Raw genomic sequence first — 27,484 nt, forward strand, 5'->3', positions numbered from 1 at the left:
GGAAATGCATATGATATGAACCTCTGTCATTGCCTTTCCAGTTCATACATCAGCAGTGTCCCCCCAAGGGAGGAAGGAAGGAAGGAAGGGTATTTAAAATGGAGGAGGCTCATTTGGGTGGACATACATGCAAGGGGAACTAGAGAGCGATTCTTACCTTTATCACCATCTCAAATGTAAAAACACCTGTAAATATGTAATCCAGGTACTTGAGGGCCTAAATCAGAACAAAAAAAAATCTGGTTAAGAGGAGGGAATAGGACTCTGATATGACCATAAACAACTGAAAAGGCAGAGGTCTTCTACAAAGGTGGGTTGTAGCAGACAGAGTCATCCCTCTCTAAGTGCAATGTCCAAAGACAGATGGGCGCACACAAAAACACATGGAGGTCATCAAGGAGGGTTTTCTTATGAATAGTCTGCCTTCGCCCCAATAGTTTTTAATGGGAAGTTGAGCAGCAACATCTAAATATTGTGAACATTCAGCAGCATGCAATTCCTCACCTCATTTCTAGGTGACTCTGCTTGGACGGGGTCTTCGGCTGCCAATGCGATGCTGCTGAGTGCTATGACAATGAGGATGACCATCTCAAAGTAGCGCATGTTCACGATGTAATGGCACAAGCGCCGGATTCTTTAACAGAGAAAGCAAAATATTGCAAGGAAGAGCTGCCCTTAAAGTCATATTGTCAAGAGCGAGCTCAGCAGACATATGTTCATCCCAGATAGGAACCACCACTCCTCAAAAAATGGATGTGTGGTGTCAGCAAGCAACATGCCCCCTTGACTCACGCGAGTCCATTACTACTGCACCACACTTTACAATTTTTCTGGTCCAGCTCTATGAACCAGTAAACATATTCTAAGTTTCCTTGATGCTCCTGAAAGATAAAGTCACTGCAGCGCATTGTGAGAAATTAAAATGGACCTTGCTCTGTTATTCAGAAGACTCTGGGGAGCCATGGATGGAGAAAGAGATATTAGCAGAGATAATTCCCTGAGATCTGGGGCTGAGAAAATGGAGCTGGCAAATGTTTTGGAGTCTGGAAACATCCATAACCAGGACAGTGCTCTCACCCTGAGATTCCTCCTCTCCTCCTGGGACCCAAGGAAGAGCAGTCAGTCCCTGTGATCTGGGAACCTGAGTCTAGACATGGTAGTAGAAAAGCTGAGATGACTTACGGGTTGGTAGGACTTAAGACGAACATGGAACTATAAGGCAAGATTGGCTTTGGTCCATTTTCCGTCAAGTCATTGTCCGCATCCATGTCTTTCTTCTCTTCTGTTTTAGTTTCAAATTCAACGTTATTCACTGCAGGGTTGGCAGAAATGGACAGTCATCAAAACAGGGACTTCGAACCAATTAAAGAATTTTATAGCCAGTTAAATGGATTGACTTCCTCCAACAAATGGGTTAATTAACCAGTTGCATGTTCATCGTAGATCAATTATATTATACATAATGCAATACTAGGCATTGGATAAGAGAAATTAAGGGAGCAAAGTTTGGGAACCATTGATTTAGTTTAATCTCTGAAGTCATTTAAACAGACTATGAGAACTCTGATCCTTTCAGGATGAAAGCTTAAAAGAGAAGGGTTAAGGAACTGCGTACTTCAGTATTTCCATACTAAACCTCATATTTTGCTCTAAATCAATGTTTTCTGCATGTCCATGTATGTGTGCACACCAAAACACAAACACACAGAGAGAGACGGAGAGAGAAAGACGTGCACAATGGTTTGGTGCACAATGCATCATTTTTTGTTCAACTCTTTCCTCCTTCCTTCCTTTCTCTCTCCCTCTCTGTCTATCCCTCTCTTTCTTTTTTGCTATTAATGTTGCTGCTTAAAAAGTGCTGATCTCTTTGCTCCCACAGAGAAAAATCTTGCCGCAGTTGACAATTAAAAAAAAGCTGATCGTTAAACGAGGCATCTGTCAAAAGATGACTAAAAAACCTAGAAGGGAGTCAAGGAAATACACACAGACTGCTAGGTGGACTGAACCAAGCCCCAGAAGTACTCACTTGGGATGACGGCAACGTCCCCAGGAGGGGCTGTGACAGTGACGGGGATGTTCACAGTGGTCGGTTTCTCCAGAGACGGCTGGCCCATGCGGGTGACGTTCTTCTGGTTGTCAGCATCTTCTGGCTGCTCAGGCACCCTCTGCAAGCAAGTGCTGGGCAAGGTATGTAGAGGAGCCATGGTCACACTGCCACCAACCTCCGTCTCACACTGACCTTCCCTGAGAGACAAAAGAATGGAGACTCAGAACCAACTCACCTCTGGCAACCCCTTTCAGATCTCCTTTAGGTCAGGAAGAAAATAGAGATTGGGCTTTCTCAACTTTGGTCCTCCATTTGTTTTGGACCTTAGCTCCCAGAGGGCTTAGCCAACTTAACCAACCATGATGGAAGCTGAAGTCCAAGTCATCTGGAGGACCAAAGATTGAGAACAACTGCTTGGTCTACTGTTTATTGACAAGAGCCTCTGACTCTTGGAGAGATGTTAATAAGACAATGAGACAACTCCCTCTCATTACCTTCTCTGAAGATGCCAGCCACAGATGCTGGCGAAACATCAGGAATAAACTCTTCTAGAACATGGCCACATAGAAAGAAAATGATCATTGGGAAGAGGAATGCTTAAAGCAGCAGCTCATAGTTACAGAATGCCAACTAAGCAAACAAATAAAAAATGGTAACAGGGACAAACAGGAGAGTCAGATGGTGGTTTGCTAGCAACACAAAATAAAGGATCTCTCTTGAGCCCTGCTGATTAATTGTTTGTGGAATGGAAACAGCTCTCAAGTGTATCATTATAGCTGAGGAAGCACTCCAAAAATCCAAAATCTTTAAGAACAAGCCATTGCAGGTGGCCTTTGGAAGCCAAAATCTATACATCAGCCTCGATCGTCACATCTGAATGGTTCATAGCAACCTCAGGAGAAAACTGTATCCTCAATCCGAGTTCGTATCAAAATATTTCTCCCTCTTCTCCTTCTCTCTCTCTTGCCATACACATTCCCTTCCTCCAGAGTTTAGCATTACTAAACCAAAACCTCGAGTAATGGTGCAATTTGCTAATTACTCCCGGAACAGAATGGGAAGAATAAAAATCTACTAGGATCATTAAGCCACAAATGGGAGCAAATGCTCATTTCTGGTTCGTATAAGATTGCTTAATCCTGCAGAAGATTCACCTGCAGGATGGTTCAAATTGTATCACAGCAGAAAAAGGGAAGGCACACTGTCAATCATCTGCGGTCTTTGAAGGAGGCTTCAGATGCAACTGGAGGATGCAAAAGCCTATGTTTATATCTCTTCCTGTATTGAAATGTCTTTTTTGGCTTGCTAGTTCAGACACAGGAGTAAAGAACATGGGGAACTTCAAGCGTTGCAGGAATGCAAACCCTAATCTCAGAAAACTGTCCATATTGGCTGGGGATGACGAGAGTCAGAGTCTAAAAGGGCTGTTCAGCTGGGTGTTGGACTGGGCCTTGGAAGATCCAGTTTCTGGTCCCTACTGGTACGTGAAAGTCATTGGGTGGCCTTGGGTCAGTGATAGTCTCTAAACCTAGCCTACCTCAAAGGATTACTGTGAGGACACCGAGTGGAGTTCACTGGAGGAAAAAACAGGAAGGAAGGAAGGAGAAAGGGAAAGGGAAGAAAAGATCGGAAGGGAAGAAAATGAGATCTCAAACAGGATTAACACTAGTGCTAATCATAAACCAATAGTGATGGATTCACCTATTCAAGTCCAAGACTTTGAGTGTTTCACTCTTCAAAGTTTGGCTTGAATTTTATGCAACAATGTTCATGTTGACAAACAGATTGCCACCTTTTTTTCTAAGAGGCTTCTCATTTTTGACCCCTACAGAGAAAGTGTGTACAACACGGTCCCTTTCATACCAGGAATTAGTGCAGCCAGTACCAACAGGGAAGAACTTAATTTCATTTTCTTTTTTTGAAAAAAGAACTGAACCCAAATTCACAAGTCACATTTTTTAGGACAGGAAGAACCTCCAATCGGGGGAGAGGAAGAATGTGGGAGAAAGCAAAACATTGATGATCTGTGGCCACCTGCCCAACTCACCTTGGCTGGTGATTCCTCAGCTCTTTGTCTCCTGCCTCGCCTTCCTTCTCCCCATTCTCTTTGTCCATCGACTCGTAGGTCGAGAGTGCCTTTTGCCGCATTCGGTGCCGTCTGTGGGGTTCTTCCCCTCCTTCTCCTTTGGAGCCTGGATCCCCTTCCCGGTTCCCAGGCCTGGACCCTCCTCGGTGCCGGGAACGGCGCTCCGTCTTGGCACCGTTGACATCTCCGTTGCCTTCTTTGGCTTGCCGCTCAGCCGAATGCCGGTGACCCCGGTGGCGCCTGTGTTCCCGATCAGCTCCTTCTTCCACTGAGCCGCGCCGATGATGGCGCCTTCCTCCTTCTTGGCTCCGGTTACGCTCACTTTTCCCGTCCTTCCCTCCACCATCACCTTCCTTGCTGCGGCTCCTGTGAGGCCGATGCCGCTCCTCTTTATGGTTTGTGGTGGTTTCCCCATTCTCCTCCTTGGCCGCGCTGCTCTTTTCCTGCTCTCCGGTTTTGTCTTTCTCCCGGTGCCGGTGATGTTTCCTTACACCTTCTGTGCCTTCGGTTGGGGTCACTTTTGCCGGCTCTGCTACCTCTTGCACATCACCGGGACTTAGCTTGTTGACGTTGTTGTTGCGCCCATTGGTCCTGGGCTCAACCACAAGGGGACGATCCAAGTGAGTTTTCATATCGGGACGGATGTGGAGGTTGGTGGCATAGCGCACTCTTTCCTCTGGGTCCAGCTCACTGTACAAGGCTTCGCAGCTGGTCCGGAAATTGTGCATCCGGATCTGGCTGGTCCTCTGCTCCCACACGGATTTCGACTTGGAGGCATTCTGCTGTTTGCTGCAGTTGAGAGGAGCACAGAGAGGTGGGAAAGAGAGGAAGAAAGAGAAACAAAGGATAAAGAAAGAAGGAGGAAAAGGAAAAGGAAAAGGAAAGGAAAAGGAAAGTAGGCAGGGGAAAGAAAGAGAAGCAGAAGAGGCCATGACCATCCTATTTGACTATCCCAACAACACGAGAACAGGGGCAGAGGAGATTCAGGAATGCAAAGTCAAGACAAAATGGTGGCAGCGTGATGGACTGGTCGAATACACAAAAGCAGGTGAAGCTAGTAAGAAAACTTGAGCACTGATATGTCCCCTGTCAGGACTCTGTGGAATCAGTTGGTTTTGAGGACTCCACGTTGCACAATGAAAGTCATCTCCTTCCAAAGCGTTTACTTGGCCCCTTTTCTGCCTGTTTTTCTCCATTTTTTCCATGAAGCACCCCTGTTACTTTGTGCCATCAGCATTAAAACGTTAAAAACCCACAGTTGAACCATTTGTAGGATAATAAATCAGCAAAACATAAACCCCATTGACTGAATGGCTCTGCTCAACACTAACAATAGGATTTTGACAGTGGTCTAAACAGCCTTTGCCTTCTTTGCTGGTGCATGACACTGCTGGCTCATGTTCAATATAGGAGCAACAATAATAAAGGTAAAGGGCCTCTCTTAGCTTCCAAACCCTTATTTTCATTGTAGTCATTCCCCACAGCTATTAAAGTTGCTAGACACCTGCCCTGGATCCAATATGGCAACACTACAAAATATCACCTTTACTTGTGCTTGAGGTATGCATTTCAAGCTAGCTCTATTGAAGCCTTGTCCAATTTATACCAGATCCCCAAAGTGAGTCATTTCTTTTAAAGGCTCTTTTAACAAAACAGTAAGAAGAGAAACATCACAAAAGATCCATAAAAGCAGCAGAAAGAAGTGAGCAAGAACACTCAGAGACACAGGGACTACATAAAGCCCAGCACAATTGAAAGAGCAAATGCAAGTCTTGTAGTCTAAGCAATTTACTTTTAAAGAAATCGCTAAATAAAATTGGCCAGTGGGGAAAAAAGTTGAGGTTCACTTTTCATTTAGGCACTTTGAGCATGTGAAGATACTTCCATGGAAAAAAGATCATCACGTGTAAAAGCTACAATGCAGACAGATAAGACATCAACTGCATCTGCACTGCAGAAACAATCCAGTTTGACACCACTTTAACCACCATGGTACAATGCCATGGGATCCTGGGATTTGCAGTTTGTTGTGGCACCAGAGCTCTCTGACAGAGAAGGCTAAATGTTTCACAAAATTACAGTTCCCATGAGCCACGGCAGTTAAAGTAGTTTCAAACTGGATTATTTCTGCAGTGCGGACGCAGCCACGGTCCCCCCTGTGCGAGGATTAGTTATAGTCATTGAATTCGGCTACTGCAAACGGGGGAGAAATGTATTCCAGTTGAAACTGTGCTGACACTCAGAAATTATATTCTTGGTTCATTGTGGCATAAGTATTTATGGACATGATAAATTTATTCACTTTAAAGACAACAAGACATCCCCTTGCTTTTTGGTGGCAGGTGGGGTCTTGTTCCACGGCAGACTTACAGCACTTTGTTCAGCTGGTGCTATATATACACACAAGTGTGTGTTTGTGTAGATGTGTGTACACACACAGCAATTAACTTAAAAGGGCAAAGGGGATCCCTTTGGGACTATGAGCCAAACAGAGCTAAAAGGCCACAGGGGAATATAAAGAGGCAGAATAATTCAGATTCTAAGCAGTTAGTACTATGCTTTTTTGCATTCTCCAAAAGGCCTGGGAGACTCCTGGAGTTTTATCTAATCTGCATCTGCTCCAAGCACATTGCCTAATTTCTTTATGCTTTCTTAGTTAACTTTATACTCCTCCTTTCCACCTCACTCTGCTCCCATCCTTTATTTTCACAGAAATCCTATGAAGCAGGTGAGAATGAGAGAATATGCCCAACTGGCTCAAGATCTCCTGTTGGGAACTTACACTCTGGTCCCAACATCTCCCAACTCTGATCCAACATACTGACTATTAAACCACACTAGAAAGACTGACCATCATTCTCACCTACAGCTCTTCTCTTGGTTGTGGTTGCATTCCCTTGGTCACTTTGCCTGCCCCTTTTCTTGGGAGGTCTAGACAGTATTGCCAAATGCACACCCAAAGTTGTACATTACTGCAATGCTAGCAATTTGGGGATTAAAGGAAAATTTCATTGGAAGGAAAATTTGAGGGAGCAATGCCCTCATTTTGCCTTTCCCCATAGCTACAACCCTGGCCTTCACACCTCTGTTGAAGGCGCATTGTTCATTGCAGAGCCACACATCCCTTTTATGTGCATCATGCCCAGTACAGGCATGAAGCTTCTGGTTGTACCTAGATGACCTCTCAGGTCCCCTTCCCAGCCCTACAAATTTAAACATCACAAGAGTCAGAAAGCCTTCCATATCCTCAGTTCCATACAATTCACAAGATCATTTCATATATTCAAGGGTCTCTTTTGCATGTCATAGGACCCAGATTCAGTCCCCAGCATCTCATCTAACAGATTATGGGAAGGATGCTTCTTTGCTTGAGATCTTTGGAAAGATGCTGCCAAATCAGAGGAGATAGCACACAGTGAAGGACACAGAAAGAAAGTTAAAAGGAAAACAGACAGACAGACAGACAGATCTCCTACCTTCTCCAGTCAGAGTCAACCAAAGGGTCTGTAACTCAATGGCAGAATATGTGATTTGCACGCAGAAATTCCCAGGCCTGATGCCTGGCATCTTCAGGCAGGATTGGGGAAACTTCTTCCCTATAGGGATGCTGCCAGCTTAGTGTCTACAATACTGAGCTAGTTGGCACAGTCATAAGGCTGGCCTCAATGTCAGGCCATTTTCTGTAGTCAGAGGTGTAGCAATCCTCAGGGACTTGGAGGAAGGAGTGATCCCTCCTTCTCAGTCAGTGTCAAAGACAACCTTTACAGTCAATGCTGAAGTCTGTGAAAGCTCATGCTATCAACTGCTTTCTTTCAGTTAGTTTCAAAGGTGCTACAAGATCCCTTTGCATACTGATTCTCCAGACAAACACAGCTATATCTTTTAATTCTTTACATTCAGTGCTAGATGGACTCAGTCTATTCTCGGTCTTACCTTAAGGCTCTGTCTCCCATCAGTTGGATATGAATTAATAATGTTAGCTGTGGTCAAGAACCTACATCGCCATTTATGTTTCACGACTTTACCCATCTGTTGCTTCGTTGCAGAAATGCAATGAAATGCTACTAGTAAGTTGCAAAGATGCACATTTGGGCACCAGCAAGGGTGCACCAATGTGCATCAACCACTTCCGATGTGCGCTAGGAACTTGTGATGCACCTTACGCACTTCTGATGAGCATTGGGTGCTCCTGTTGTGCTCCAGCACTTCTGAGCCCAGTGTCTGGATGCACTTTGGGGAACTCCCTGGGGTGTTTGTTGTTGTTGTTGTTGTTGTTCTGATTTATGGTGACCCTAACATAGGGTTCTTCTGGGACCGAGAATATTTGACTCACACAAGGTCACCCAGTGGGTTTCCATGGCCAAACAGGGAATCGAACCCTTGTCTCTGGAGCTGTAGTCAGCACTCAGTCATATCCCATTGGTCTTCCCTGAAGTGTACTGGTTCCCATTTCACATTGGGCCATGGCATGCCAGTCAGTCCACCATTGCGCAATGGTTCAACATCTTGGATACCTCATTCTAAAATCTTGCATGGATTCATCACCTGACACGAACTTTTACATGACTGCCATTCTGGAAAGTTGGGGACGGATGGGAAATTTCATTTGGGGGGCAGAATTCTTATTGGAGGGTGCAATGCTCTCATTTCACCACCACCCTTCCATAATACACTTCCATTAGATGAGAAGAAACCAAACAAATCACTTTGAATCAAGACAGACCACAGAACAAAAGCACAAAGGTCAACAAGGAAGAGGAAGGAGACTCCAGCACAGAGGTCATGCAAGCGCATGGATGGATGAAGAAAGGAAAAGACACACACACAAACCAGAAACTCACAGGACAGAACTGCTCCAAAGTGACTCACAAGCATTTACAAAGGCGCTGCTGGTCCACTTTTGATTCCGCCAAGTTTTCCACAATGATGCCGATGACTTAAGCGAAGGGGGAAAGGGGACGGGGAGCGAAGGACGGGGAACTCCTTGTATACGCATATGTAGATATATAGGTAAGATATATATCATGAATCCATTTACTGTATATTTGTACACAGAGGGGCAACTCACGGTGAATTTACGCTGGAGACCGACGAGCTGCGAGATACAGTACCTCGAGTTTGCTTTACAAAACTGCACATGCAAGAAACAGAAGAACAAAAAAGTGAGAGAGGGGGCAAAGAAAATATATAAAAGCCTTCCCCGGAGAGAATTCGGGGATTTGGACCCGCTGGGCTCAGCCTGGACTGTAAACCTAAAAAAGAGCAAGGTATGATTCCCATCTGCTGGTTGAAAAAGGGAAGGAAGACGAAGCCAAGGAACCTAAGAAAACTGAAAATGAAATAAAAGGGAAACAGTGCTTGAAAACCCATCAAGAGATATCAAACTGAGATGCTTCGATCACATGTAGGTCGTGGGTATTTATGTTGTTGTTGTTGTTGTTGTTGTTGTTGTGTGCCTTCAAGTCATTTCCGACTTATGGTGACCCTAACATGGACCTACCATGGGTTTTTCTTGGCAAGGTTTGTTCAGAGGTGGTTTGCCATTGCTTTCCCCTGAGGCTGAGAGTGTATGACTGGCCAAAGGTGACCCAGTGGGTTTCATGGACAAGCTGGGGATCAAACCCTGGTCTCCAGAGTCATAGTCCAACACTCTAACCACTACGCCACACTGATTTTTACATCTCTTCATTGAAACAAATACACATCACTTTGTGGGTAGAGTGGTAGGACATGCTTCAGTGAAGCAATTCTCACTGGGAATTGTAGGTTGGGAGCTGGAGTTCAATTCCTATAAACCTTAGCTAGCAGGACCAGTGGTGAAGGATTTTGCAAGCTGATGTCTGGAAGCAGTGGTTCCCAACCTTTGGGCTTCCAGGAGTTTTGGACTTCATCTCCCAGATGTCCGAGCCAACTTGGCCAGCGGTCAAGAATCCTGGGAGCTGAAATCTAAAACATCTAGAGGACCAAAGTTTGGGGACCACTGATCTAGAGCCTCCCTTGGTTGAGGAGCACCACTCTAACATCTGGAGCCCGTAGAATAAGACTTAGCTCAAAGAGCCTGGTTCCCAGATGTTTCTGGAACATCATGAAGTTACAGGAGCAAACTCAAGTTGTGCTATAGATTCATTTAACTTAAGCCACTCTGCAAAAAAAAAAGGGGGGCACCCAATGCTGACAAAGAAGAACAAAGATAACAAGTGAATTCTAGTAGAAATGTTACCTTAAACACAAGAAAATTAAAAACACAGTTGAAAGGACAACAATAAAAGACACAGCTTTGGCTTCATGGTTGATTAGACCAGTGATTCCCAAACTTTGGTCTTCCAAGTGTTTTGGACTTCAGCTCCCAGAAAACTTGGACAACAGTCAAGAATTCTAGGAGCTAGAGTCCAAAACATCTGGAAGACCAAATGTTTGGAAACCACTGAGTTAAACCCTCTAGGAAAGGAGGTATAGAGACATGGAGATGGTATTCCACCAGATGTCCATCAGAGCGCAGCAGGATTGAGAAGATGCTCAATATTTACTTGCCCAACCTCCTTTGCTGAGGTCAAAAGGTAGATATGGAACCTCTAATAGAAGATACTTTGCTGTGGACTGGCAAGGCTTTCTGACTCCGCATGGTTTATTAACAGCAGCAGTAAATTTGGTTTTGTTGCAGGGGCTGCAGGAAAATACTCTGTGTTATGTTCAGTTCAGTAATCCAAGACAAATTCCTGGGGGGGGGGGGGATTCAGTGCAAAATAGCTATGTATGCATGCATCTTTGTATTTCTCAGGAGTTTAACTTTAAAAATGTGATTAATATATATATAGCTGGGTTTGTTAGTCTTTAAATCATGGTATCCTCATAGTATTTTAATGCAGAATGGATATGTCTGGCTGCATCTACACTGCAGAATTAACATAGTTTGACACCACAGTCGCTGCCATGGCTCAATGCTATGGAATTCTGGGATTTGTAGTTTTGTGAGATATTTTGCCTTCTCTGTCAGAGCGCTCTGGTGCCACAGCAAACTATAAATCCCAGGGTTCCACAGGATGGAGCTATGGCAGTTAAAACAGTGTCAAACTATGTTAATTCTGCAGTGTGGCATCAGAGTATTTCTGTATTTGCAACATGCTCTGGTTTGTGGATCTCTGGGATTTAACTAAAGAAAACCTAAATCCCATTAGCCTATGGACTAGCAGTGTGAAATTCTTTAAATCCTGATTTCCCCGGCATTTTCTTCCCATCCTTGTTTCGGTTTTCTGTGCAAAGAATAACACATGCGCATTTTGAGCAAAGTCCCTGTCGACAGCATTTTCATTGCAGGAAAAGAGCATATCATTTATTCACACACAGTGCTGTTTTACGCACAAAAATATCATTTATCACATCGTCGGTCCTAAATGTGGACGCTTTCCAAACTGGTGTCCTTTTTGAAGATTTCAACAATCTTCTCAGAATGGGAAGAAAATGGCCGAAATTACACATTGTTTCCTTTGAGAACTAAACCAGTGACGAATTACACCTCTACTTTCCTCAAGAGTTCAGCAAAATGTCTTTCGATTCTTTCTGCAAACCACCTATATCTTTAAAAAAGAAAACCTCCTGATAGGTTCCTGTCTCGCTATTTTTCTTGAGACAGAAAATTATTCACTATCTCCAAGAGAAGAACAACTGTTATACTTACCAACGTGAATAATGTTTGGATGGAAACCTGCCAATGATTCTGTAGTGTCAAATGTCCTACGCTGGCAAGAGGATCAGCAAGGGGACCTCTGAGGTCCTTCCAACTTTTCTCAACCTATGACCCACCTTCAAGGGATGCGTAACTTCTACATTTAAGGCCAAAAATTAATGGGCATGATACAACAGGTCAACCCCATTGTATTTTGACTACTAATCCATTCCTATCTAAACTACCAGCTCTTGTGGCAAGGTTTCTGGAAATATTATTGTTGCAAACCAGTCTAAGGGCCAGTAGGGTTGGTGTTGGGCCAAATCTGCCAAAACGGCATCCAATCTTCCCATTCCTTACCCAAGGCTCTCGGCTTGCTTCACCTGAACAGGACGATGCCAGGCTGGGGGGTCAAATGGGCCTTTTGGCCCATGCATACATCCCTCAAAGTCATTTAACCCAGTCACCGTTTGCAGCAGCAAATCTTATCCTCTTGCATGTCAACAAAATCTGGACGCCTGCAGGTTTTCCATCCCTGGACTATACTAGTAGGACATCAACTTTGAATGGTGGAAGTCGCTGGTTCAATGCACCCCTAATGCCTCTCTGGTTAGACACAGTTTTGGGGGTTTTTTTGCAATGTCCGCACTGTTCTGGAAATACTGTAAATGTAAAGGTACTGCTCCTACTGTCTTGCTGCAAGGAGTGTTGAAAAGCAGGAATCTTTGAGGGGTGGCTTGCATCTTTGCAAGCAATTTGCCGCTCCAATTTTGTTTTTAACGTGAAAAGGCACCGGAGACATTTTTGCACGGATTGCACAAAGCAAGAAGCCTTACGCGATTCAGATCACTCTCAGCAGGCTGTCTTGCTGTGTCACAACAGCCTGTCTCAACCATAAAGGAGGCACAGTTGAAATTTCGTCATCTTCTTAGTGGAGGAGGAAAAAAGCTCAGACTTACAAATGTGCCACCTGTCTAAGTGTATTATGGGTGAGTGAGGTTGCACTGAGAATAATAAAAAAGCTGCCCAAAACAAAAGTAGGCATGTTTGATGGGATGCAAAGACCTAAAAGGGATTTTATAACCAAGCTTATCCAGCTGAGCTCCAGCCAACCTTGCAAAATTGTGAGTCAGAGGGAACTCAAGTCACAGAGGAAATGCAGGGAGCCAGACTTTTAAAGCTTGAATGCTTTACTGTTGCACTGAAACAACACAACCCTGCAAGGTCAATTTTTCCATAAGGTTCAAGCTTCCCCTTCCCAAGTCAAGATTGTTCTGTATTTATGGACTGGATTTCTATATTAGACAATAGCAGAAGCTGGTGTGGAGTCTAATGCAGCCACTGGTTTTAAAGGAAAAGTCAAGCCCAGAAGAGAGGAGGGCATTAGGGTGAGGATTTAAGAAGCAACAACCTGAAAGACTACAAAGTCTGGGAGAAGGCATTAATCTTGGAACCAGACCAGGATGAGCAATTGTGCCAGGTCTGGGAGCCAATTTTTGGGTCCTAGCTCAATCCTTTTTCATTAGGACAGTTCAGGATGATAGCCAAAATCAGATAAAGGTCTGGATACCAAGGCCTATGAAGAGCAACTTAGGGAGCTGGGGATGTTTAGCCTGGAGAAGAGAAGCTGAAGAGGTGACATGGTAGCCATGTTTAAGTATTTGAAGGGATGCCATGTTGAGGATGGAGCTAGCTAACTCAGGTTAACTGAATGCCTCCCATTCAATGGCATCTTTGCAACATGGACAGAGGAAAGTTTTCCCAATGGAAATGGCAAAAGGAGGGTCTTTCATGAGGGAATCCTAATAAAAGAGTTATTAAATTATTTTCAAGAACTGAAATTCTGGGACTCTGTTTTTTAATGAACTTCTTCCTCTTCCTCTCAGATCTATGCTCTTTACATAAGATGCTGCAATGAAGGGCTGTGTGTGTGTGTGTGTAATGTGTCACTCGAGTGCGATATGCAAGGCTCTGCTCAGATCATAAGAATCCAAGAGTGGAAGGTGGCACACACACACAAGAAACAAACTGGCATCACATTTCCTATGTAATAAAAAGAACCCTTACGCTGCTATGGAAATGTTAGCTGCCGACAGAGGACTAACGTCTGCTACCTCCTTGGCCTTCTGCAGGGCGAGTTTTTGGTTGGTAGCTTCTTCCATTTCCTCTTCATCCTGTTTCAAAGACAAGGGCACATAGCATATCAGTCAACAGGGTCACGCTTTAAAACAGCAGTTCCCAAACTTTGGGTCTTCCAGATGTTTTGGACTTCAGCTCCCAGAATTCCTGACTATTGGCCAAGCTGGCTAGGGCTTCTGAGAGTTGAGGTCCAAAAAACCTGGAGGACCAAAGTTTGGGAATCATTGGTTTAAATTTTTAAAATAAAAGAAATACGAAGTCAAGATGACATATCCACCTTATAAGGGGAAAGAGAAGAACCTAAAAGGAGACCACTAGGACAAGGAAACCACTGGGATCAGCGCAAGAAGCAGAGCAAAAAATGGTGCCTCCATCACCCATCCGAGTCAAATTGCATAGTGTGCAAACCCAGGCAAGTTATTTTGGTACATGAGGAAGAAAAGATGACAACAACCTTTCCTTATTCCTTATGGTGGTTCTGAGGCCTCCAAAAGCCCTTCAGAGCTCAACATGACTGCCATACCAGGCTTTGAAGGGAAGGACCTTTCCCCGCAGTAATGGCTGCTGCTCAGAGGGGTGGCTCCATGCAGCAGCCATGCCAGATCCCAAATGAAAGGCACTGCACACCCCAGCAATGCCTGGTGCTGTGGGGGGCAGTGCTATGACTCCAGACAGCTGTTTTGGGTTTGGCACAGCTGCAGTTGTGCCAGCCCCACTCAATGTACCAGTGTGCATCCCCCTTTGCAGTGTCATCCAGTGCAGTCTGCACCCACCACACACCCCTAGTGACACCACTGGGAAGTAGACCAAGTCTACAAAAGCTCCTGCCACAATCTCTTTCGCACAGTTACCTCAAGTATGCTACAAGATCCCTTTGCATACTGATATTCCATTTCTTATTGAGAACAGCAAGGATTCTTTCCATGGCTGCTATGTGGCCACATTTCGGGAGCAATTCGCTTCCCTTCTTCAAGATGCAGCAGGTAAGTGAACTACTTGGATCCCTCCCGCCCCATCCACTTCCCTCGTGCAAAAGACCCCAGTGATTTTCGGATCCATGGCCTGAATTAACTGAGAACCATTTCAAAGGAAGCTGCGTGATTTATCAGTGCTTTTGGTCCCATCAATATTTCATTGCCCTCCACCACAAACACTAACAAAGTCAGCTTTGCAGCCGGTTGGCTCCTGAAATATTCACAAGGAGAAATTTAAAGAATTTTACAAAGGAAACGGCCTAAACTCCTCCTCCTCCTCCCTCTTTCTCTTTTACATACGAAGGAGCTGCTCTTCTGTTTTGGTTTTCCAGAGACAGAAACCCCCTTGCAAGTCTTTTAGTGTTCTTCCTGAGTAGACAATCAGAAACATGCAAGAGGAAAATGTTGCAGGTTGTGGTTTTAAAAGAAGCAAGAAGTAGCATTGATTGCGAACTGGCTGTGGCTTACCATGAAACAAAATTCAGTTACATCCGTGCGGCATCTGAGGAAAGTTACTTTTTTGGACTGCAACTCCTAGGATCCCCCTGGCTAGGATGACCAAAGTCACACTAGCAGTGGAGTTGCAGTTTATAACTTCTATGTGATTTTGTCTAGGAGCTGTAGTGGGGAAGGTGCAACCCTCCAAGGACTCCTGGGGAATTAATGCACCCCATAGCCTCTCATAGTTGCCCATCTATACGAAGCTGGAGACAGTTCTCTGCAGGTCTGATTAGATCTCAAGGGCATTTCATCCAATACAGAACCATGTTAGAAGAGCAAAGGGAATTTCAAACGAGAAAAGATTCTGCCAGCTTCCTTTGATGGAGGAGGAACGGTGCCAAGCAGCCCCGCCACTGCCAACCCCTCCTGAGAACCTCATCTCTCTCGCTCCCTTTCACTCACCTTGGTCAGCTCTTGTGCGTTGGCAAGGTTGTCCACCGCAATGGCCAAGAAGACGTTCAGGAGCGTGTCTGATTCAGCCGCTAAGGTTCTTAAAAGGATCTTCACGCATGCTAAGTTAAAGATACGTTTTCATGCAACACAACACACCCCAAGATTTCACACCGAAGTCCAAGGGGTGGCCAGCATCTTCAGAAATTTGTTGTTGTTGTTTTGCCTTCATGTCATTTCCAAGTTATGGCTTATGGCTACCTTAAGGAGCCATATCACAGTGTTTTGTTGGACAGTTTCTTCAGGGAAAGGGGTCTGCCATTGAGGCTGAGAGAATGTGACTTGCCCAAGGTTACCAAGTGGGTTTCCATGGCTGAGCTGGGAATTGAACTCTGGTCCCTAGAGTAGCCCAACACTTGAACCATTATGCCATGCTGGCTCTAGAAGTATTATTTTAAAAAACAAGAACAACTAGGTACAAAGTGGCTTATGTGAAAATATCAGCATGCAATTGATCTATTTCAGCACTGCAAAGAATCATAGATTTGGAAAGTACCTCAAGGGCCAGCTAAAGGCTTCCCAGTGCTAAAACACTCCTTCTAGGTGGGCATCCAATATTGGGTTAAAGATCTCCAAAGGAGGACAGTCCATCACCCTTCTAGTCTGTTGAATAGTTCTTACCATTAGGATGCTCTTTTTAATGTTTCAGTGGAATCTTTTTTCCTGCAATTGGAGTCCATCCGGTCATGTCCCAGTCTCTGGTGTGGCAGAAAACAATCTCACTCCATCTTCTACATGGCATCCCTTCAAATATTTAAAGACGGTTGTCACAACACCGCTCAATCTTCTCTTCTCCAAGCTGAATGTGCACAGCTCCCTCAACCATTCCTCCTAAGGCTTAAAGTCTATTCTTTTTACCATCTTAGTCCCTCTCCTCTGGATATATTCCAGTCCTAGCTGAACTATGTTAACCAGAACTAAATTTATTATTCCAGGTGAGGTCTGGCCAAAGTAGAGTGGTGTTTTTACTTGAAGAGTCAGTGTGATGTAGTGGTTTGAGGGATGGAGAAGGACTCTGCAAGACCAGGGTTTGAATCCTTGCTCAGACACAGAAATCTAGGGGGGACCTTGGCAAGTCACACTATCTCAGCTTCAGAGGAGGCAAGGGCAAAGCCCCTCTGAATAATCTTCCCAAGAAAACCCTTTGAGAGGTTTGTCGTAAGTCAGAATTGACTAGAAGGCACATAACTGCCACCTATTACTACCTTGATCTGGAGAAGCAGATTTCGCCTCAAATGAGACTAGGCACATTCAGCAAGTACAGGTCCCCAATTTTTCTCCCTAGTACCTGATATGGGATATGTTCACTCCCCACTCCAAAATTCAGGATCAGTAGCAAATGGTACCACCAGAATTTAGCAACTTTGAGAAGAATAAAAAACAAACCCAAAACAGGCTTTAAATGCATTGTAACTGCTTACTGTTGACATTCAGTGGTGAAACACTACAAGCCTTTTCAAGCAATCCTTTGCTTCCTTTAAACAGAGTTTTCCTATCTGCCATTAAAAAAATCAGCTTTTGGGGGTGCTATAAGGTGCAAAAAAAAAGCTTTAGGGAGACCAGCTTATTTTCTTCCCTGCTCTCACTGCTTTGCAGACAGTATCTGAGTCCGGAGTGAAATGTCTCCAGTCGGGAAATTGTCCCCATTTCTCTTTTCAGATATTTCCGCCTCCGGCTCCCAGCTCAAGCTGTAGCTCAGGGCCATTCTTCTTCCCTTAATACCGTCTCATTACCGCAAGCCGTGCCCATTTGCGCTAGAATCTATCGGCCGGAGTCCTTCTTCTCGCCTGCTCGCTTTGCATTTCATGTCCTGATGCTTCCATTAAGGTTTGTTGTTTGGCAGTTAACAAGGGTGAGAGAAACCACTGGAAGGGAATCGAGCTCTGGGAGAAAGGCTGGCCCATGCGCATCTGTGTGTGTCTGTAATGAGCATTAACAATGGCATTGAAATGGAGGAGCATGCCACAGAAATGTAGGGCACAGTCCAGCAACAAGAGGAAGGAGAGCAGGGTGCAGATGATCTAGCAAAGGTGCAGAGCAAGATCAGATGAGAATCTGATTTATTAAAACAATTAAAAAGCCTGACACCAACATGTTTCAGGGCACAGATGGCCTTTATATTTCCAGAAGATGAAAACTTGGAAGTGTAAAGCACTCTCCTCCTCATCATCATCCATCATCATCATCATCATGATGGAAGTGTGTTCTATGACCAATAGACATGGCTGCTGCAAAGCAGAGCCAAGGGCTGGCAAACATTTGCCTCTAAAAAGCCAGTATCTCTCGATCTCACATTAGATGCATTCACATTTCCTAGCTAACTTGATCGTCTCATTTTCTCCGGATGCTTAAACTGTATTTCTAAATTCTTAGCCAACTGGTCAAGTCAAGTTTCAAGAAGTTTGGGAAGGAACATTTCAGGACTGTGGCAGAATTCCTATTTGGGAGGAATGCCCACATCTTGGCTCCAATCCATCCCCAATAGATGCTCTTATACAAGCTTTGTGTACAAGCTTTTGCTTTGTGAGCCACCTCAATCCTGGTGGAGAAGTGGCATATGGATAAAAGTTATGGTTATGATTATGATTATTAATGCACCCGGCAGGGAAAAAATCATGGAGAGGTGATGAAGTTCTAAAACCAGGACAAAGCAATGGCCATTGAAGTATCTACTTGTTTCAGAAAGGGGATGGATCCAAGAAGTTTGGCCCCGGAAGTATAAAAAAGCTCATCTGCAGAAGAAGTGGGGCTCTTTTCAGCCGCCAGGATCTACCACTTGCAAACTATAAATTTGAAAGACATTTCCACTTTTCTCCCTCTGTTTTTTTGCTTTGCAGCTTTATAAATGCACCACGCTTTGAACGGATCCCTTTCACTTGAGATGTGTAAGTGCACTGTGGGCTGCTCCTTTTGCACTTCTTTTGGAATGAGCCAGGCATAGCCAATAACAGCCACTTCAGGCAAAAGAACAGAAGAGATGGCTGAAATAATTCTTTAAAAGACTCTTTCTGAAAAGTGCGGCTCTCGGGCGAAATTATCCATGGCACAGCTATAGAATTTTTATGAGCGGGCACAGCATGGCATCCCTAAAATGTGAGGATCTGGGAGGGCTGGTCCACTACAGTCCCTTGGGTGCCAGGAAATCTAAATTATCGACTTCAAATGCTTAAGAGATTAATGACTGTTCATTAGATCCAAACCCTTTCTCAGCTCATCTGTAACTGAATTGTAACTGGGAAATGTGCTTCCTGCTTTGGGATTATGGGTTATCTGTTCAGCCAGAAGCTTCTCCTCGAATGAGATCTGCTAAAATGAACGACAAATCAACACATTTGTATTCTTGCTCAGAAGGTGAAAGCAGCTGGTGGATCCTATGCCAGTAGTAGGATAGTCAATCCATTCCAGGTTTTAGTATGAACAGTAAAGGAACTATCAAAGGGAACAAAACTATTTTGAGGATAGTGTTGTGTTTCTGGGATTGAAAGTTGGTACTAAAACCCAGAATGGATTCACTGACCCACTGACATGGAAGCTATGGAGGAAGATAGGGATATAATGTGAAAAATTAGGAGTCTCTGTGGCCTAAAAAGAAGTGGCTGGCAATCCTAATTCAGCACTGACTTGGATGAATACACTGCAAAATTAAAACAGTCGGACACCACTTTAACCACCATGACTCTATCCTACAGAGTCCTGGGATTTGTAGTTAGACAAGGCACCAAAGCTCACTGACAGATGAAGCTGAATACCTCACTATATTATAAATCCATCGGGTATGCTTTGATTGAGAGTTCCTGCATGGCAGGGGGGTTGGACTGGATGGCCCTTGGGGTCTCTTCCAACTCTAGGATTCTATGATTCACTCCACAAAATGGAGCCACAACAGCTCAAGAAGGAGACTCGACCACACTCTGAAGCAACAGCTCTTACCATCCAGAAGTTCTTCCTAATGTTTGGATGGAATCCTTTTTCCAAATTAAGACTAATAGGAAACATCTGGGTTCACATCTGCCTGGCATCAAGAGAGAGAGAGAGAGAGAGAGAGAGATCCACTCCAATCTAGATGCCAAGCAGGTTTGCTATATGGCCTCCTTGCTGAATAAACGGGTCTCAGCCTGCTCCAATTTTCAGCAGCCAGAGCTCTTTGAAGGCTGGACTCTTCCCTTTTCACACGGATAACCATATTTCACAGCAAATCAATATCCTCAGCTAATGGCATTCCAGTAACTTTCACCCGCCGCCCATTAGCAGGTCACTCCGGCGTCTGCCCACACGTGGGTTGGCCGGCTGTGCAAAAGGCCATTAGCAAATCAAATCTCAACACTGCAAGGATACAGTTACCAAACAGCGTCAGGACAATGAAGTAGACCGAGGAGAACATCCCGGAGTGGACGCCCCCTTGGGATTCGATCCCCTGGTACATCACTGCGTTCCAGTCCTCTCCGGTCAGAATCTGTAAAGTTAATATGCAAGGGAAGGAGGGAAAAAGTGATGAAGAAATTTTGTTTCTTGTCCTTGCTATCCAATGCAAGGCTCAGAAGCTATGAGGGAGGATGATTTCTCTATAGCGGTGCTATTACAACAACACTCTGGCGAAGACGGCTCTTGAATCTGGCTCCCATGCTCTCTCTGGGAGGTTGGGAAGGACGCATTTTATCCGGCAGAGACTTTGAAGTGGCCGGGTAGGTACCGGCTCCATCCTTCTTTTTTGTGACATTGCCACTGCCATTTTATTGTTTGCACTCTGGGTTATTCTGTTTTGTATGAAAGAGTGCTTGTGTGAGCAAACCACTGATAGGACGGCCCTTTGTATTTATATAGATGAGAGAAACAAAGAATCCGCAGTCCATCTAAATGCTAATGTTTCACCCCTTGGTTTTTTTGTTAACCATCTAGGGCTATAATAATAAGTTTGCAAGGCCAGGGCTATTCCAAACTCAGAGATTTCAAGCCCAAACCCTGAGAACTAGGGATGACCCATAGCTAATGTCACAATGGACAGGCCCTGGTGATCGTTATGGTATCGTGTGATACTTGATACCATAAGCATCAACTGGAGTGGCACAGATTATGCCATAGGGTTGTTAGGCCAGGACTATTCCAAACTCAGAGATTTCAAGCCAAAACCCTAAGATCTAGGGACGACTCATAGCTAATGTCACAGCAGTGGTGTGACATGGGTCAACTCTTTAAATCACATGACGCTTGATACCACAAGCTTCAACCAGAGTGGCACAGAGTATGCTATTCTTTGCCAAGTCAAAGAAATAAGGAGACTGTATATAGACACCTAGGTCCCAAATGCCTTAAAAGCACCAGATCCTGTCTGATCTTAAAAGCTAAGCAGTTTCATAGACCTGGGAACAGTCAGGTGCCACTGAATCTATGCATTATGTAAAAACATTTGCCTCCATCCTCCTTACACTAAAGACCCCTTGTAGATGGGACTGTTGGCATGGGATGCTGTTTGTAATAAGGAATCTGGACAAAAATGCAGAATCCAGTATCCCCTCCCTCCTTTTTCTTTAGCTAAAGTCTGTGCCTCCTTCTCTCACTTCCTCTCTAAGATTCCTATCCCCAATTATTCTATTCTGCAGGAACTGGACTTATAAATGCTATGCTCTCTCTGTGTGTGTACTGTATATATATTTCATGACCCCAGGCCAATCTCAGGCTATAGTCCTTGTTAATTTAGGAAGCTGCGGGCAAAGATGGAAAGCAGGTCACCTCAGCTGCTCATGTTGTGCCAAGACAAGACAGATCGGAGAGAAGCAAGAAGGACAGGAGAGCCAAATGCTGCAATGTTACGGCAGTGGAAATTATTCACCTGCCCACTGTTATGATATATAGGAAAAACCAGGGGGTTTTGTGGTTCCAGAGGGATGTCAGTTGGAGTGGTTTCCTCTTCAGGTCTAACACCTGCAAAATATTTGGGAAGCATTTTCTGGCTGTGAAGTCAAAGGCTTTCATGGACAGCATCCATAGTTTTTTGAGGGTTTTTCAGGCTATGTAGCTGTGTTCTAGAGGACTTTATTTGACATTTCGCTGGCATCTGAGACTAGCATCTTCGGAAAACTCAAATCCCATCATCTCCGAAGATGCCGGACACAGTGAAACATCAGGAATAAACTCTTCTACAACCCGGCCACATCTCCCTAAAAACCCACAAAAAACTATACATTTTCAAACAGCTGTGAAAAACAGCCTCAGCCAGCATGGCCAATGGTTAAGGGATGATGGGAGTTGCAAACTGAAACATTCAGAATACCAAATTCCACCAGCGCCACCCATCCCTAAGGAAATACTCTTACCTGAAACACAGTAAGGATGGCAGTGGGGAAGGTATCAAAGTTGGTGGTTGGTGTTTCATCATTAGAAAGAAACCTGGGAAAAGGCAGGACATTGATATTTAGGTGACAACGGAGTAGATAAGACATTGATAATCCAATGACCCCTCTAGTCGCCCATCCTGGTTCATACATCAGCTCCCTGCCTGCCTTTGAGGGGCTTCCAAGAAGACCTTGAAGTAAACAGACATCCTTTACCTAGAAATTGGTATTCAAAGATCCACAAGAAGTGGCTCCTATTTACTCTTCCAGCCACTAAGGCTGGAGGTTGGCCAAGCCAAAAAGCAACTAAAATTGGCTGGGGCTTCTGGGATCTGAAGTCCAAAACAAATGGTGGACCAAAGTTGGGAACCACTGCCTTACTCCATCAAAAGTAGGTGGTGTCCAGTTGTGGACCTTGCCCAGAAATCTCTAGTGGGATGAAATTGGCCAGTTCTTGCTTTCCAAGCCTGTGAAAGGATTCCCCTCAAAAAACAGAAGTGACCCAAATCCAAAAGCTCTAAAATAGACCTGCCAAGTCCAGATAAGGCCCATAATACCTTTGGCGAGAATGATCAATCATCTCCTCACTAAAAAGGGGGTGCAAAGAAGCAGCCTTAGGGTGCGCATTTGGCTCACCCCAAGCCTATAGTATTTCTTGAGGCACCTTTCTTTCTCTTCCCCATTTGGACATATCCTTTCATGCTCTCCAAAGCTTTGCAAACAACCATCCACAAAGGTATGGCTGAAGGCTCAAGAGATTGGCAAAACCTCTCAACTCTCTCAGAGAATGTATCCAAATGAAAGTTGACCTGAGAGCATTTAGGGTTGGACTTACTGTCCTCCAAAGAGCTGCATCCCCAGCAGAGCAAACACAACGATGAAGAGAAAGAGGAGGAACAGCAAGCTGATGATGGACTTCATGGAATTCAGCAAGGAGACCACAAGGTTTCTTAAGGAGTTCCAGTACCTGAGATCCCAAAGCAAAGTCAGCTAAGAAATAAGAGATGGACACGGCAGAACAAAGCTGGAGGCTTCAGCAAAAAAGAAAAAGGAAGGTATACAAAGTTCAAAATGGCAGAGAATGAAGCACGTCCTCATCTCATTTCACCCTCAGCAGCTACACCTTTCCTATCACTCCTTGAGTTTCATGGTTCACTGGGAACCTGAACCCTTACATCTGCCTGCCAGTCCACCACTCTAACAACTCTATACAAAGTGTGCAAAGGCATCTTGTAGCACCTCTGAGACCAACTGAAAGAAAGAAGCTGGTAGCATGCGCTTTTGTAGACTTGGGTCTGGTTTTATTTTTTCAATGTTGGACAGTGCCAGAGAGGCTGCAGTTTATTTAAAAAGTAAATTGTCGTGCCTAGAGGTTCATGGAGAGGCAATTTATTAAATTTTGTTGGCCAGAGTGAAGAGTCCGAAGGGGTTCTGGGCAACAAGAAGAGCCTGGAGGCATCTGCATAGGGTTGCATCTTCTTTAGAGAAGGATGTTGCTCTTGTAGGCTGCCAAGAACAACTCTCCTGGTTCAACAGAAGAATCTAAAAGGAGATTACAGTGGCCACCAAAATGGGGACAGACCATGGACCAAGTGCCGCTCATTTGCTGTTATACAAAACAGAGAGAGAGAGGTCAAGGAAGGTTGTCTACTGAAGGACACAATCAGCCTCTCAACTTTTTCCCCATTCCCTTTTTAAACTGTGGGGAAAGGGGAACGGAAGACAAAAACGCCATGCTGTGGACATTTGTATTAGGAGAACTAATGAGTCCGAAAATGAAGAAAGAGCCATTAAAGCAATGGCTCCCTTTAATAATCGCACATTAGACAAGGCAAGCCTGCCGTCCAAGAGACTCCCAACACTGGACAATGATTTAAATCCCATTTTATGCAGCAACTATTAAGAGGTTTCTGATTCTAGGCAGCAATTTGTCTGATTCTCCCCCTTCTCACCAATTATTTCCATCCCTCTCATAATGTCCGGGGGCATAGGCACTTTGAGGCACGGATGCTGGTCTCCATGGCAACCTCCAGGCAGGTCCTCCAGCATCCCAGCATCCATCTCTGGGATGGTCCATAGCAGCCCATTCTCCCTCTCAAAATATCAGTTCAAAGGCCGTGAAAAAGTGTGGGAAGTTACTTTTAAATGAAATTGTTAACCATTAGAGTTCCAGGGAGTTCGTTGCCAGGAGAGTTATCATTTTAAAAGTAACTCTTGCCCAGATTCTCAAAAGCAACTTGGATAGTTACATATATATATGTTATAAGTTCCGAGTTTGTCATGCAAAACACTCACTCCACCATTTCTAGTCCAGGAGTGACTCAAATCCTATTGTTAATCTAAAGGGAAGGGAACACTAATATGGTTTGTGAGGGCGAACTTAGGATGCATCTGCACTGCTAAAGTAGTGCAGCCTGACATTGTTTTAACTGCCATGACTTCATGCTATGGGATTCTAGGATTGGTAGTTGTTTATTTAGCCTTCTCTTCCATTTTAATGCCCACTTCTGTATGTTTTTAATTGTTTTTTTAATTTGTAAAAGCCACTTTGTGTACCATTTTGTGGGGAAAAGTGGGATAATAATAATAATAATAATAATAATAATAACAACAACAACAATGGCAACAGCACACAACAAAAGACCCTTGCATCCAAGAGGCACAAGAGCTCCGCCAATGAACCTGCAACATACTTGGTGACTTTGAAAATCCTCAACAGCCGAAGGGCTCTCAACACACTGATGCCAAAGGAGGTGCCAGGCTTCACTGCGGCCCAGATGACTTCAAAGATGCTCCCCACAATCACCTGCAAAAGAAAAACCATACGGTGGGTTGGAGAAAACAAAAGGAAAGATTTGATGCTGACCAGTCTGCACTTCTGAAACAGAAGGAGCTACTGTAATTCTGCAGATCTCCTAAATTGGTGCTTGAGTTGTCTAATCCACATTTTGGAAGAAGTACAGTGGGACCTTGGTATCTGCTGGGGTTTGGGTCCAGGACCCCCCATGGGTACCAAAATCCGTGGATGCTCAAGTCCCATTAAATACAAAGGCATAGTCAACTGGTGCCCCTTATATAAAGTGGCAAAATCAAGGTTTGCTTATTGGAATTTATATTTTGGGGGGAATATTTTCAAGTCATGGATGCTTGAATCCGTGGATAAAAAAATCTGTGGCTATGGAGGACCAACTGTACATGATTTTAGTACTGTATTCACGTTCCTGACTGAGACCATCATTGTAGTTCTGACTGTTGGACTATGACTTTGGGGAACAGAGTTTGAACCTGGGATGGATTTCCGGTCTCATTTCCAGAGAAGCCACTGCTGTTGCATGCCGTTTTGAGATGATATAGAGGAAGCCTCTGAAGAAGATGATCAAATCTGCCTTATCAGACCACCCCTCCAGTACCTTAACCTCCTTAAGAAATAACAAAGTCAATAAAAGGAGCTAGATTCTGGAAGTGATGCAAAAAGAATTTCAGAGGCCCAGAAGTGTTTTTGCACCTGCAGATAGGACTAGTTTGTGTGGATTCCAGTTCATAATGTAAGCTTGCCTCTTACGCAGGTGGTTTTCTCCGCTTCGCCTCACCATTTGCATTTCACAAAAACTTTCCATTTTTACCTACTTTGCTTTTTTGCTGGCTCGGCACTTTCTCTTTCTTTCCTTCCCAGCCCCACGCAGCCACCCAAGGCACTCGGGAAATAAATATTCACAAGGCTGAAGTTGCAAAAAACTGCAAACCACCATCATTTTAAAGGCGGCCCTTGCTACTTGCAGTGTGAGCGCAGGGACCCAAAGGCTTCCGTGCAAAAGGGCCATTAACACAAAGCCTGGGGAATTCCCCACTGGGCCAACATGACAGTTGAAAAACACCTGATTTCGGGGGGGAAAGTAGGGAATGGAGGAGCTGGGAAGAATCATAGCCATCCTAAATGCACAGAGAAATTGGTATGATTCCACTTGGAAATGCAAAAACTAGAAGCAGGGGTACAAGGTAAAGGTGGTGACTATATGGCCGGAAGACCTTGGGGAGATCCAGTGATAGCTGATGGTCATAGTCATCCTACTTGCATGTTACACTTATAGCAACCCTAAGGTGAATCTATCATTGGAGCACCGAATCCACTCCAGGTTTTAATCCATTATAGGTTCGCCTTAGGGTTGCCATACATTGGAAACCACAGGAGCGGGAAAGCAATATTTTAAAGAAAAAATGAGTAAATAGCATGTTTTGTCACACCATGCAGCTACAAAATATTCCCAAGGCCTCCAGAGATTATAAAGAAGCAATGTGTGGAGGGGAGGAATGAGGGCGATGGGAAACCACACAAGGAAACGGCACGCAATCCCCAGCAGGATTCGCAAATGATGAAGGATGAGCAAAAGATAAAGCACCTTTCTCCCAATCTGGACCCTACTGACGGCGGGAAGCCGAAGCAGGAGAGCCAATAGACGTTTTTGTGTGCAGCAGTACAGAAGAGAAGCATCTGACCCCAGAGAAGCAGGTGGTGGTTTTCTAAATAGTCTGGTCGAAAACCTTTTGGATAATAACACTGGTGTAACTATGGTAGTGTAGGTGACACCGGGAGGAGAAAGGGCTTGGGGCCAGCAAATTCTAGCACTTGGAAACTTGGTTTCTGCTTGCCATTGCCGGCTTGTGAGCTTGGCCTCTTTCCACGTGTGATGACCATCTGTGCCTAGAGTGGGGCCAGGCCAGCCCCAGGGCTGGAGAAGAAGAAGTGTTTGGCTTTTCGATTTAAAGCTTGCCAATGAAACTGCAAATTAGCATTGGTTTTGCTGGTAGGAGCGGACAGCCGCCAAGGGCAATTTTGCTTTCTGCGTGCAAGAGACATGGCTCAGGCCATGAGAGGGAAACAGCTCTTCCTGAACCCTTCATAAGAAACAGCCATGGCATCTTTTGCTTTTACTGGAAACACAACTAGGACGCCAGAGCACTTTGCAGTTCACAATTCTGCACAGAAGTGGTACCTGCATGTGGCACAGGGTGCATATATCAGCTTCAATATAGCAATGTTTTTGTCATCATGACCAGGAACATAGGCTCCAGTGTGTGGGAAAAACCCTGTGAGATATCTGACATTATGTGTGCAGGGTATAGAAAGACCACATTTTCAGGGGAGGGGAGACAAAAAATGGGTTCAGAATGGTTTATGCATCATACTATATGGGGTTCAGACAAAAAATGGGTTCAGAATGTATCATGCCTAAATCATTCTGAATCCCATTTTTGTTTTAACTCCATCTAGTATGTTGCCTAAACCATTTGAACCCC

At 44.5% G+C, this 27,484-nt stretch overlaps 1 protein-coding gene across 8 annotated transcripts in view; it reads right to left on the reverse strand.

Annotated features, from left to right (window-relative positions):
• LOC149308021 (voltage-dependent N-type calcium channel subunit alpha-1B-like) overlaps positions 1-27,484 on the reverse strand; it is a 170,986-nt gene that overhangs the window by 48,835 nt on the left and 94,667 nt on the right. For 6 of the 8 annotated variants that reach the window (XM_089534921.1, XM_089534918.1, XM_089534917.1 and 3 more), the window contains 12 exons: positions 24,883-24,995; positions 23,025-23,156; positions 22,172-22,244; positions 20,196-20,313; positions 15,813-15,880; positions 13,864-13,970; positions 9,202-9,264; positions 4,095-4,922; positions 2,027-2,244; positions 1,183-1,312; positions 505-634; positions 158-217 (listed from right to left, as the gene is read on the reverse strand). In XM_089534921.1, the coding sequence (XP_089391047.1) occupies positions 158-217; positions 505-634; positions 1,183-1,312; positions 2,027-2,244; positions 4,095-4,922; positions 9,202-9,264; positions 13,864-13,970; positions 15,813-15,880; positions 20,196-20,313; positions 22,172-22,244; positions 23,025-23,156; positions 24,883-24,995 (2,040 nt within the window). The remainder of the gene's footprint in view (positions 1-157; positions 218-504; positions 635-1,182; positions 1,313-2,026; positions 2,245-4,094; positions 4,923-9,201; positions 9,265-13,863; positions 13,971-15,812; positions 15,881-20,195; positions 20,314-22,171; positions 22,245-23,024; positions 23,157-24,882; positions 24,996-27,484) is intronic. The other 2 variants (XM_089534922.1, XM_089534919.1) reach the window with 1 other exon arrangement.

This window comes from Sceloporus occidentalis, unplaced genomic scaffold (assembly GCF_023333645.1).
Source record: "Sceloporus occidentalis isolate IW3139 unplaced genomic scaffold, rSceOcc1.0.p SCAF_8, whole genome shotgun sequence".
Lineage (NCBI taxonomy): Eukaryota > Metazoa > Chordata > Lepidosauria > Squamata > Phrynosomatidae > Sceloporus > Sceloporus occidentalis.